The sequence below is a fragment of the Alosa alosa genome, chromosome 7 (genome assembly GCF_017589495.1).
Source record: "Alosa alosa isolate M-15738 ecotype Scorff River chromosome 7, AALO_Geno_1.1, whole genome shotgun sequence".
Lineage (NCBI taxonomy): Eukaryota > Metazoa > Chordata > Actinopteri > Clupeiformes > Clupeidae > Alosa > Alosa alosa.
The window spans coordinates 34,462,448-34,475,973 of NC_063195.1; the positions used below are offsets into that span (position 1 = coordinate 34,462,448).

At 41.1% G+C, this 13,526-nt stretch overlaps 1 protein-coding gene across 1 annotated transcript; it reads left to right on the plus strand.

Annotated features, from left to right (window-relative positions):
* Positions 1-1,647: 1,647 nt before the first annotated feature.
* On the plus strand, positions 1,648-6,661 carry gcdha (glutaryl-CoA dehydrogenase a). Its single transcript, XM_048247100.1, has 12 exons — positions 1,648-1,743; positions 2,269-2,383; positions 2,571-2,603; positions 2,707-2,847; positions 3,000-3,062; positions 3,354-3,524; positions 3,780-3,909; positions 4,833-5,049; positions 5,242-5,345; positions 5,467-5,592; positions 5,744-5,904; positions 6,120-6,661. Exons 2-12 carry the CDS (start codon positions 2,281-2,283, stop codon positions 6,191-6,193), a joined length of 1,323 nt encoding a protein of 440 aa, XP_048103057.1. The 5' UTR covers positions 1,648-1,743; positions 2,269-2,280; the 3' UTR covers positions 6,194-6,661.
* Positions 6,662-13,526: the final 6,865 nt, after the last annotated feature.

The following is a 13,526-nucleotide window of genomic DNA, read 5'->3' on the forward strand; positions in this document are numbered from 1 at the left end:
CCCCTCCTCCATAGGTACTGTGAGCTCGATGAGGATCGCTGCCCTTGCCTTGGCTGACCACACAACTATGTCTAGCCGGAGAGATGTGGTGGTGATCTCCGTGGGGAACTGAAGCTTCAACACATTTAAGGCATCTTGCTGTGAAAAAAGATGCCAATTGCAAAGCATGATTATCACATATACAGTAGCGTGATCCGTGTTATTTAAATGAGGGGCCTTATTTACTGTAGATATCAGGGTGAATAATATAACCTATGTTATATGATTGAGGGGCCCTGTGAAGACATATCACATAACATAACCTATGTATGACTGAGGGGCTCTATTCCTATATCAGGTCTGGAGAACATAGTAGTGACTTCACACAGAGGTTTGGGCTTCAGGGATCCCTGAACACTTGGGCCCCTGGGCCTGGTCCATTAGGCCCGTTCAGTAATCCATCCCTGCTCATAAGTTTGCCTGTTTAGAACTTTTGAACCGTTTTGGAATTCCTGGTGTGTGATATTCCATATGTAGTCTTATTCGAGTTTTAATAGACTAAATGTTTGGGATAAAAAAGCTGATTTAGTGTTCCATTGAAAAAAGTATTTTGAGTATTTTCAAAATACAAAACTACAATATTTTATTTTGATACATTATGGCTACAGTATTTTGTAGTTTATTTTGATCCATTTAAAAAGAGGGTTTTTGGTATTTTATTTAAAAATAGGCTACGTCCTGATGTATCTTTGCCCATCCTTGTATGTATTGAAACACTTAAACAAAATGTTTCAACTCAAGTAATCTCTGACAATGTAACTATAACCTGATTACACATTTTTCTTATGTAATCTGGTCTGATTATAGTTACTTGTTTTTTTGTAATCTGATTACGTAATCCAGATGACTTGTAATCTGTTACTACCCAACCCTGATCCTACATTTGATTTGCATTCTTGTTAGGCTACTTCACAAATGAATGTGTTATTGGCAGCAACACTGTACATGGTAATAAAGCAACACTGAATTTAAAATTTTTGCAATGTCTAGGACTAGTGTTTCACAATAGAAAATTAGATAGTTGAATGACCGAGTCCTATTTTTTCCAAGGTTTGGGTGGCTGAAAAACAAATGTATTAATGTATAATGTATTCTATTCTGAATACAAATAAATTATAGGCCATTATAATTCAATAGCCTATTAGCGATCAACATTGAGGCACCATCGCCAAGCCTATCATAATAACGTGCATCTTATGTAGCCTAGTGACATTCCACTGCTGCCACGTTTTCATTAGCATGCACCTCACTGTACAAACCTCGCTGTCATAACATACGCCCCCACCAGGGATCCAACTGTGGATCGGTTCCTCCCATAGGGTTCCTCCTACAGCAAGAAAGTTTGACCCCCCTGCTCTTTTGAATGTGTCACCCTGAAGTTCAATGGAATTTGAATAGGCTAGACCAAATAAACGTAGGGTATTTGCACCAAGTCTATAGAGAAACAATAACAATCAAAAGTCCCATCAACTGACCAATGTGATTATTAGCAAACATTGTTACAGATTGACTTCCGTTCCATATCGATTTTGTAACGCAATGACGCAAACACATGCCACACAAAATATGGCCGTGCTCATCGTCCATTTGCTGTAATGGTGATGTCACTAGAGTTACAAAACTTTCTTGCGGTGAAGGGTAGACTATAAAGAAGGGTTGCAAAAGCGCATGTGAACGCAACGAAATCATAACTCTGAACTACTGGTAAGCCAATATTTCATTACAATTTTGTAATCTGTTGCATGCTGTCTCAAGGGGAAAAAATATAAGCCTGCAACGTTCTAGGTTGAGGTCTCATTCGTTGGTTAAGATAGTTTGAGCCTAATATCAGTCTAATTTACCCTACGCTCTACATTATTTTAAAAAGCAGGCTTTATTGTTTCAGAATGTTTAAATGACACTGAATGATGTCCGTGTCTTCTAAGTGAAACAAATCTGTAACATGCTATTTCAAAGGGGAAAAAATATATGGCAACATTTCTCTCATGACTACATGTTGTACTAGGTTGAAGTCTCATTCGTTGGTTAAGATAGTTTGAGCCTAATATCAGTCTAATTTACCCTACACTCTACATTATTTTAAAAAGCAGTCTTTATTGTTTCAGAATGTTTAAATGACACTGAATGATGTTTATGTCTTCTAAGTGAAACATAAATAAAATGTTCCTTTATTAAGTGAAAAATATTCTTCTTGACAATTCATACATGTGTTTTCATAATTATGTTCAGACCCCCTGCACCATGGCTCTAAGAACAGCTGCCTCCCGTCTCTTCATTGGTTCTCAAAGATGTGCTCTTGCCACTGCATCCAGAGCTCAAGGGACAGCAGCTGCAACCCAGGAGGGTATGCATCTAGTTCATAATCACAAAATCACAAAAAGACCTTAACTGTGGTAGACCGTTGTGGATGCGTTGTACAGTATTTCTTCTAAAATGCATCCCATTGTTGTACAGGTATGCAAGCCTACTTGTACTTTGCTACGTCACTGTCTGAATTCTGAAGCATTCATTTTGAACTTTCCATTTTTTAGAGACGGTCAAGGCCCAGAAACCTGCAAAGGCCTGTAAGTCTCCATTCAAAGCCACCTCAACACCATGCACTATTTCAGCCATTGTTTTTGAATGCTATGTCTTTTCATACTGATTGTGTGTTCCTCTCCACTTCAGCCAAGGTGCAGTTTAACTGGCGGGATGCCTTGGACCTGGAAGGCCAGCTTACAGAGGAGGAGGGGATGATTCGGGACTCGTTTCGTGACTACTGCCAGGACAAGCTCATGCCCCGCATCCTGATGGCCAACAGACATGAGCGTAAGGGTTTGCTTTTGGCCATCAGAAGCCATCATCAAACAAATGTCCTCCTTTACAGTAACATGAACAACCATCATTCATAACCATTAGAAACACTTGTCCTCCCTCACAGTGAAACTGATCACCTTTGTATGTGTGGTGTGTGTGAACAGATTTCCACAGAGAGATTGTGAGTGAGATGGGAGAGCTTGGTGTACTGGGCCCCACTATTAAAGGTACGCTCATATTTGTTAACAATTCATGGAATACATTTTTTTTTTTCAGCAGAAACAAGACTGCAAAGTTCTCCTGATAAATAAATTAATAATCAAGTAACTACATTGATGAACAAGATACAGTAATTACTTCTACAAAATGGTTACTTTAACATTACTTGAACAAATGGTTTTGTACTGTACACGTTGTGATTAAAGTATGATTCCTGCCTTTTTGCTAAGACTGTATTTACACCTATATATTTAACAGGGAACATTGAGACTATCTTCTTCTGTTACTGTTGGTTTCAGGATATGGCTGTGCTGGGACTAGCTATGTGGCCTACGGTCTCATTGCTAGAGAAGTGGAGCGTGTAGACAGTGGATACCGTTCTGTCATGAGCGTACAGTCGTCCCTGGTCATGCACCCAATCAATGCCTATGGCACAGAGGCACAGAAGGAGAAGTACCTACCACGACTCGGTAAGCACTCAATGAATCACTGAATTTCCTACTTCTGCCAATGTTGTATCTGATGTTGTTTTTTGTGATTTGAGAGAAATACACCAAAGTACAAGTTGAAAAACAAGCATGTTCACATGTAAACGGATGAAAACACATGAGAGCATCTTATCAATGAGTTAGCGAGCCAGAATGTGTATAAATGTGATGGCTTTGCTGTGCTCCAGAATGTGTATAAAATGTGATGGCTTTGCTGTGCTTTGTCATCTTGCTCAGCTCGAGGAGAGATACTGGGCTGCTTTGGCCTGACAGAGCCCAACCATGGCAGCGATCCCAGCAGTATGGAGACCAGGGCCAAATACAACCCTTCCAGCGGCACTTTCACCATCAGTGGAGCCAAGACATGGTGAGTCCGGCTTTCACTGCCTGTCTTTGTCATAGCATAGGAAATGAAAATGAATGAATGACTAGTTGAACTGATACATATTGTACACAAAGTCAAAGATCTCAGCGTCTTGATGACACTGTAGTTCCTAAGTAGGACACTGGATATGGGCAAGTGCGTCTGAACATTGCACAATATTTGTGTAACCAGACAGCCAACGTCAAGGTTAGCTATAGGACAGACTACTTATGTAAGAAATGGCATCTGAGGTCCACACCATGCCCCCATATTTAGACATTGCAACTGCACACCCATGCCTGCCTCCACCACCAACACTGTCTCCCATGTGCCTGAGTTACGTTCTGAGACTAGTCACAAGGTCTCAACCAGTGAAACTGGAAAGGACACGTTGTGTGGTGGTTACGAACCTGACAGACCTGACTTGAAATGGAAGCCTCTCGCTCTTCAATATTAGAAAAATTGAGCCCTGAACATTTCACTGTAGTGCACACCTCACCGAGAATACCAGCAGCTCTGATATTTTTGTGTTTATTATGTAATTTAAGCGAGAGGCATATCATTCTCACTTTCCTTTACATTCATTTAATTCCAAGTAAACTGTCCTTTCACACCATATCCTAACTGCACGCAATGCTAGCAAGCAGTAGAAATAATTTCTTTTTAATGACATTGTTTTCACAGTGCTGCGCAGCGCGAGGTTTTGAGCAGAACTTTTGTCAGACTCTATTTTCTTCCTGTCATTCAGGTGGTTCTGAATAAGAAAGATGATGCAATAGAAGGTCGTATTTAACAGAGAGCATTCAATGCTACACGACAGTCTCACCTAGATGCAGTTAGGATATGCTGTTAGGTGTGAACTCCCAAAGGCTTTTGCACCATGTCTATCTGTCTCTGATCTGAACATCCGGTCCTTGTCAATCCAGGATCACTAACTCCCCGGTGGCTGACATCTGCGTTGTGTGGGCCAAGTGTGAGGATGGGAAGGTGCGGGGCTTCATCCTGGAGCGTGGAATGAAGGGCTTGGCCACACCCAAGATAGAGGGCAAGTTCTCGCTGCGGGCCTCCGCCACAGGCATGATCCTGATGGACGAGGTGGAGGTGCCCGAGGAGAACCTGCTGCCCAACGTCTCTGGCCTGGGGGTGAGTATTTATGGCCATTTACCCCGAAATATCAGACCTCTAACTCCTCAGTCTGGTGTGCACTAGAGTAGAGACTGACATACACACATAGAAAATTATACATTATATATAGAATTATTCAATTATTTGAACTAATAATAAATTAGTGTTGTGCTGACTACTTGTGTTGACTATGTATGATGTGCTTCTAAGGGTCCTTTTGGCTGCCTAAACAACGCCCGCTATGGCATTGCCTGGGGAGCACTGGGAGCTGCAGAGTTCTGTTTCCATGCTGCCCGCCAGTACACCTTGGACAGGTAAAGAACATTTATGGCACTTTTTCATATAACCACTCTTATACGTTCTTCTGGCCAAAAAACAATTACTAAATGAAAACATTTACACATTAAACAGTTTTTCTTGTTTTCTTGCGAACAGAATCCAGTTTGGTGTACCACTGGCCAGAAACCAGCTGATGCAAAAGAAGATGGCAGACATGTTGACAGAAATCACCATTGGGCTACAGTCCTGTCTCACCCTGGGCCGACTCATTGATGGAAAAAAGTAAGACTCACCAAGTTACATTTCCATGTTTGCTTGCCTATTGATTTGACTGTATTATCGATTAATAATTAAAGAGAAATTGACATTATAGAGCAATTATCAGACAGGTCGTGAGTGGAGTTTGATGCACTCCTTCCTTTGTGAACTGCAGGGCAGCACCGGATATGATCTCCATGCTCAAGCGGAACAGTTGTGGCAAAGCACTGGACATTGCTCGGCAAGCTAGAGATATGCTGGGAGGCAACGGGATTGCTGATGAGTACCACATCATCCGTCATGTCATGAATCTGGAGGCTGTCAACACATATGAGGGTGAGGAAATTACTAACAAAGTGATCAGACAGAGAAACTAGGGGTAATACACATGGCATCTTGTGCAATTCACCAGTAGGGGGCAGTATAGTACAGCTTAAGCTGTGCAATTTAGTGGCCTCAGATGCCTGTGGTTACCTGTCTGCTCTCTTCAGTATCACTAACGAAATAATTGGGCCCTGTTAATCAGTGTCATGCGCGTCTGTTCTCTTTAGGTACCCATGATATCCATGCTTTAATTCTGGGAAGAGCCATCACCGGACTGCAGTCATTCACTGTTGAAAAGTGAACTAAAGCATCAAGTCTTCTTTCTCCTAAACTTACAACAGAACCTCAGTAACAAATGAACTCCATTTCTTTGAAGTGCCTTTGTATGTTGTGCATTTCACATTAAATGCCTATTCATGTTTTAAGGAAAACTGGGTCCAAGCTTTGAGATGGGTATCTCAACTTGAAGTTCAATGTAAATATTGTTTTATTTTTGTGTCAACAGACACAATGTGTTGAGTTTACATGTGCATAAGAAATGTCTTTAGTGTCAGGAAGACACTTCTAAAGATATTTAGCATGACTGTTATCTATAATATCATTTGTGAGATGAAAGCTGAGAACTGTTGCTGAAACAGGAAAGTAAATATATTATAACGTGATAAACCTAGTGTCATGGTTTCAAAACTCCCCGTATGTTTTACTGTAAGCTTTAAGGTCAGACTTATTTATGTGTTATGCTCTGTTAATAAACTGTCTTCCGAATGTCTGTTAGGGCTATGCTTTCGTTGTTCAACTGTTGTAGCATTACTTGGCCTTATGTGCCTTCAATCACAGAGAACCCATATACCAAAGAAAACATGAGCGGGAATAATAATCCCCACAGTAATCTGCTCACTGCAGCCAATCATCACCAGATGAAAGACCCAGAAGGCACATTACAGAATGTTGAACTGAAGTTGTCTGGTTTCACAACCTACTCTGTTTCACAGAGTGAAATGTCTTTAAACAAATACCATAGGGTATAATGGGACAAAGTAAGTGTTTATGATGTCTAAGTATAATATTTTAATAAGTATGTTACACACTGTCACAACAACACCGGTGTATTCTCTAAACTATGTACCTGAAGAACACAGCAGATGCCTCTGCATATATGACTACACCGTTGAAAGTAAAAATAACTATGATTTCATTAAGGTGCTCTTGGGTCAAATATGTATTGAGGACTCCAGCTGGCTCAGTCCTCTGCCTGACGTAAACCTGTGTTGAGGGCTGACAGGTCTTGGCTGACTCCCTGCAGCTCAGCCAGCAGCCGACTGCAGTTCTGCAGCACCTGTGAGAGTTCTGTAAGCCTGGCCTCCATGGCCTGACTGTTCTCCTCGTACACACTGAACATGTGGTCCTTCATTTGCTGGCAGACCACGCTCACCTGGAAGATCACCACATAGAGAGAGATGAGGGCCAACACACTTCAGAACCAGCAGGCCTTCCTTCCTAGTGTTCTGTAAACCAACTCTATGAACCAGCAGGCCTTCCTAGTGTTCTGTAAACCAACTCTATTTTACTCACTATACCGCAACATACATCACAATATTGCACTTCATGTGTTGGCAACCCACGATCGCCTGAGGGATCACCAGATTCATCACTAAACCATGACATAAAACGCAATATTGCATGACACAAAGAACTGCTACAAAACGTGGAAAAGAGTACCTCGCTTGAAAGTTTTTCCTGAAAGTTAATCATCATTTCTTGGTCATTGGAACGGTTCTCATTGATCTGGCCTAATACGCCCTGGACCCTTTTCTCCAGTTCATCGATCCTTGAGCTGAGAATGACATAAACGAAAATAAAACACATTGTTCTTCAATACAATAATGAAATAAACATGTTAAAGCCCAAATCAATAGGTTACAACTTCAATTAACACTTAGTTTTTCTTTTTCTTTGTGTTTGTGCTGCCACTGCATTTGACATACAGGGAATAATGGACTTGCAGCTGTGGTAGCATCTTGCAACTCACAACCTGCTTCTTATCAATTTCCACTTACTCCTTAGGAAAAGTCTCTGAAGGAGAGCAGAAAGATTATATTTACATTCATTCTCACACCTTATCTTTTGATCAGGACAGTCATCCAGACCCACAGCCAATGCAGACTTTTCAGCTGTGGTTTCATGGTCTGTATCTAATCCTTCATCTGCATCCTACAGGTTCAGCAGACAAATGCAGTTATTTGAATGTTAGACGTATTCAAAATGTATTGGCTACCCTGTAGCCTACACTAAGAAGCCAAGAATACCTCCAGTTGATGTGGGTTGTGGCATCTGGATTTGGGGGATGACTGTAAAGATGAAGGCAGACTCTCAAAGAAATAGTCCTCCATTTGGTTGACCTGAAACAGGATAAACAAGGGATCACAAGCCTGAGTCCAGGCAAAATCAAAACCAACCAGATAACATTCGTTTACCATATCAATTAACAACTTTTGTTATGTTGGTTGTTAGCCTAACCTAGCCTCAATGTCAAGTTGACAGTAGTAGTAACGTTAACTTAAAACCCATCAACATCATAAGCTGTGGTACGATTAAATAGTTATGTTGATACGAATTTACGTTCAGCTTTGTATTACTTACAACACCATATAAGACATAATGTTAGTTGCTAATCCGCATGTTAGCCGATTTCAAGACCATTGCTAGTTAGCATAGCCGAAATGAGCTAACCTTCATCTTGTTAAATGTTCTTAGTAACAGTTGACGGTTATTTATCTTCAATCTCACATGTTAACTCTTAATAGTCATATACTGACCAGATACCTTGTATTGTATTACATTTAGATTAGCTAACATTAGCTATCTAACTTACCTAGGTCCTAGAGCAAAATAATTGAAGCTAACCTTTCCTTGCAGTAACAACAAACTCACTAAGGCAGCAGGTGCACACAAGTGCAAGATTTAGAAAGTGACGTGCACGAGCCAAGACCTAGAGACACAAATGCTTGCAACAAAGTAACCCTCAGTATGCAGTGGCGAAAACAAAGTATCACTGTTGGCCTGGCAGTCTGTAGGTTGTCCAAATAGACAGGTTGCCTATGGATTAAATAGGTCTTGCAGGATTTGGATGAAGGGGCGTGAATATTTTCAGAAAATCTTGAAAATAGGAGGATGGTTCAGCCACAGGTAGGCTAAACTAGATTATTCAGCAACACACATGCATGCAAGGCAGGTGATGGGACTGCATGCCTCCTTCTGTGTGGCAGACTGTTGTGAAAGCTGAGCTCTAAAGCTGATTGGATTCATTGTCCATGCATTATGTAAGAATCTATCAAACTAAGTATTTTTTGTCTCCAAAGCAGCATTTTTTTTTTCAGTCTCAGGACAATGTTAAATTACATGAGAAATAGTTTATGTCAGTTAAGCTTATAGCCTAATTTAACCGATTCAGATAACATGTTGTAAATGTAGGATTTATTATTTTAGTAGACTAAATGACATTTATTTCACATTGGTTTGACTTGTTAATGGCCCTAGGTGCAAGTGCAATGAGCATGACTATGAGTCCTCTAAATCAGGTTGGACCAGGGCCCATGCTGTAACATCCGACCAATCCCTGTGCTTAGGATAATGACGATTGCTGGGGTTGAAATCCCTGCCAACGCAAGTGTCTCTCGCAGCGCACCACACCAGAGCGGAAAAGTGTTGGTTTCAGACCATGCAAAGAAACTGAAATGTGCTGCAAAATGAATTTCAACAAGTAAGAAAAACAGCATTTATCATACCAGGTAGGCCTAGTATATATTTCTGCTCTTTTATACTTTTCTCGATTCTTTAGGATAAATGGTAATTGGCTATATCATATTCTAGGCAGTGTAAAAGTGCAGTAGAATCTAGTTGACATAAATTGAACAGTCTTTTAAATATATTTTTTAAATATGAAATGTTTTATTATTTATTATAAATCTCTTTGTAGCAAACGCTGTCACATGGAGGAGGTCAAAGTCAGTATGACGAAGCAACTGGACGACTAACCTGTGGATTATTTGACATTTGGATTTTTTCAACCTCACGTATTTTATTTTTATTTTATTGGTTGTTTTCTTCAATTTTGTGCAGCAATGGACCCTGCTGTGATTGGTAGTTTCAATCGCTCTTACGATGGCGTACATTCTTACCAGTATGGTGCATACGAAACACCAGTCTACAAGGAGTACAAGCCGCCCCCGAGGGACCTCATCCAACTTCCTAAAGCAGTGTTGTACTTAGTGATGGCTGCTTTGGTGGTCGCCGCCGTCGCTTATGCTATAGTTGGTCATCTAATCAAGGATCTATTGCTTGACATTTTAGGTAGTATCTAAGACAGGGCTATGATCATTTAAAATCAATACCATTTTCAACGTTCAATTCTTTTGCATTGAAAACACCAGTTTAGTAATTAAGCAATAAGCATATTATTTAAAGATGTTTGAACAAACAGTAACTAGGCCTAGCCTAGGAAATGAGTATCTAGCCTAGGAAAATATTGTATATGGTACCAAACTGTATATTCTTTTAAGCAAAACCCTAAAGCATCTTGACTTTGCCCCCACTTTATTTGCCTGTCTGTCCCTCTCCAGACTGTCTTCTGGGCCCTATCGATGATGACACCAAGGGAGGTGATGACCCCAGCTCCAGTCCAGCTCACATGCCCCCCATCCTCACCCATTCACACCCCAACGCTTTCCACGTCTGGGACCAGGATGATGTGGTCATTCCCCTCTCCCCTGATTTTAGTCCCCAGGCCAGTCCGCTGCTAGGAGTGGTCCCTTACATCTCTCATTTCTTCCCCCACGCCTCTCACACCAACAGCCCAGCATTTCCCCAGTCGCAGTCGCTACCAGGAGATGCCCTTACCCCAAGGGAGGCAGTCTATGCCTACCCGTGACCAATACATCCTGTTACGCCGAGAAGAATACTGTCATAATGAGATTTCCAGACACACTCATGGATGCTCACTGTGGAATGATTGCATATGAATTGTTCAGTATTGTATCCAGAATGAAGGATTGGGACAAACATGGCAGGTTTTTTGACATGCTTTTTGGAATTTACTGAGAAATCCATTTTTCCTTAATGTTGATAATGCCCTGCATTGAAGATCTAGGTTTCTTGGAGTCTTTGTTTCATATAAGCGTAACGAGTTTAACCACTGGAACCGTTTATTTGAATGACATGGGTCAGAACATTTTGTAAAGAATCATAATCAAAATGTGTGGACATTGTTCAACAGATACATCATCAAAGGCATCCAAGTACGTGCCACTGACTATTAAAGGACCCCAGTAAGAGGACTGCCTACATGTGCAGAAATACCTTGTCCTTAGCCATACCCTGATGAACGGCCAAACCAGGCATGGGACTTGAATGAACATGACGAGAACCCCTTGTCATCTGTTTGGTTTCAACATGCTCCAGCAAGAGCTGAATTCTCTTTTGTCAAAGTAATGTTTGTAAATATCATGGCATAATCTCCTAAAGCAGCAAGACTTCATTTGGATTGTCTGAAGAGTTTCTCAGTTAAGTAAAGTTAAGAGCTATGTGGCAACAAGGCTTCTTTTCTATAGGACAAGAGAACACTTTGGGTTGAATGTGAACGTTGATAGAGCTCCACACAGCTGTCCTAACTCTGTCTTTGACACTCTCCAGGCCTCCGTAGCCTCTGTGAGTGTTAATAAAAAAGAATAATCCTTTCTTTGTGGTCTGATTTTGGTTCCCACAAGCACAATCTGACATTGAGGGTATTTCAGGCACTAGCCGATTGGCTTAAGTGGTAGGGGATGTTGTAGGGTTGAGTTAACAGACTTACTTAGGGTGACATGGGGCTAAGGTACGCTGCTGTGGCTCCAAATTAGCCACCCAAAAGCCACTTGATAGTAAATATTAATTTACACTTCAGTACTTAAAATAATGTAAGTTGATTAGCCTACTCCATGACTGGCATGGTCCCCTTTCACAGATTGGCAAAAAGGTTTGTTGTCGTCAGATTTGGATAAATGCTCAAAAAGATGGCGTTCTCTTATAGCTGACCATGGCTACCTTGTGTCTGAGTGGAATTACAGCATATTAGTGGTAATTTTCTATTGTGCTGTTACACAACCACAGGGTTTAGGGTAGCCTTGTAGGCCGGATGTCACACACTGTTGGTAAATCCTGGATTTGAGAGAACAAGTAATGTCAATTGCTTTGGAATGTAAGTTCAGCTGTAAGTTTACATGCTAATACCTGCATTCATACACACACACACACACACATACATACACTCACGCACACACACACTCACGCACACACACACACACTCTCACACACACACACACACACACACACACACTGAAGAAGGGATATAATCTGATGTCTTAAATGGCATTTTCTATATCCTTTGATCCAGGGTCAGATGATCTTTGAGGCTCAAATTCTTCCTGTGCATGCAGAGATTAAGGGGGTGGAGGGGATTACAGTGCATGCAGCTTATCCTAATGCTGCTGCATCCTAATCATAATTTCTGAATGGGTGATACGTCTCACAGTGGACTGTCTGCTTCTTAAACTGCAGGCCAAATCCACATCAAAAAATCATTAATGGGAATGTGGCATCCACAATCAATACACAAGACAATAATGTTGTCTTCTGCAACCTTACATGCTTTAGGGGGGATGTGAATGTTGATATTTGAAATATCTGCTGAATGTGCACATTTTATTCTGTAACCAATTAACTTTTCAATTTAGAGGATTAACCTAAAGAGTCAAGGATATGTTGTGGGCGGTGTGAGGTAATCAACTTAGCCACTCCTGACGCTCCTGTCCCCTCTTCCTCTGGGTCAGATGGGAATCACAGATTAGCTTCTACAGATAGCTTCTTTGTTTCCTTTATTTTCAATTGGATTACAGCTTGCAACCATTCCTCCAGATCACAAGCCTGTTCTCTCAGCCTCACATTTGCAACCATTCCTCCACATCACAAGCCTGTTCTCTCAGCCTCACATTTGCAACCATTCCTCCACATCACAAGCCTGTTCTCTCAGCCTCACATTTGCAACCATTCCTCCACATCACAAGCCTGTTCTCTCAGCCTCACATTTGCAACCATTCCTCCACATCACAAGCCTGTTCTCTCAGCCTCACATTTGCAACCATTCCTCCACATCACAAGCCTGTTCTCTCAGCCTCACATTTGCAACCATTCCTCCACATCACAAGCCTGTTCTCTCAGCCTCACATTTGCATTGCTTTTGGATGATTATTACAGACACAAGAGAAACCATTCTGAGCAGGATAAGGCCCCTGCTCCTCACAGTAACAATTTACTGTAATGTACATGATAATATACACATCCTTACCCAATGGTCTCATGATTAGGAGTACAGGAGTAATTATACCTGCAAAACAATGTTGCAAAAAATGTTAAATACTTACAAAATGTTGAAGTACAGCGTAAGCACAGTGCTAACTCCTATCAATAGCTGTGCACTCTGAAATTTGCACCGTAACCTCAGAGTAATCAGCATGAGCTTTTTCGCTTAAATCAAAAAGATTATATGGCTGATTGTTTGATGCACAGACCTTAACTCTGTTTGACATGCTTCATTGCCCAAA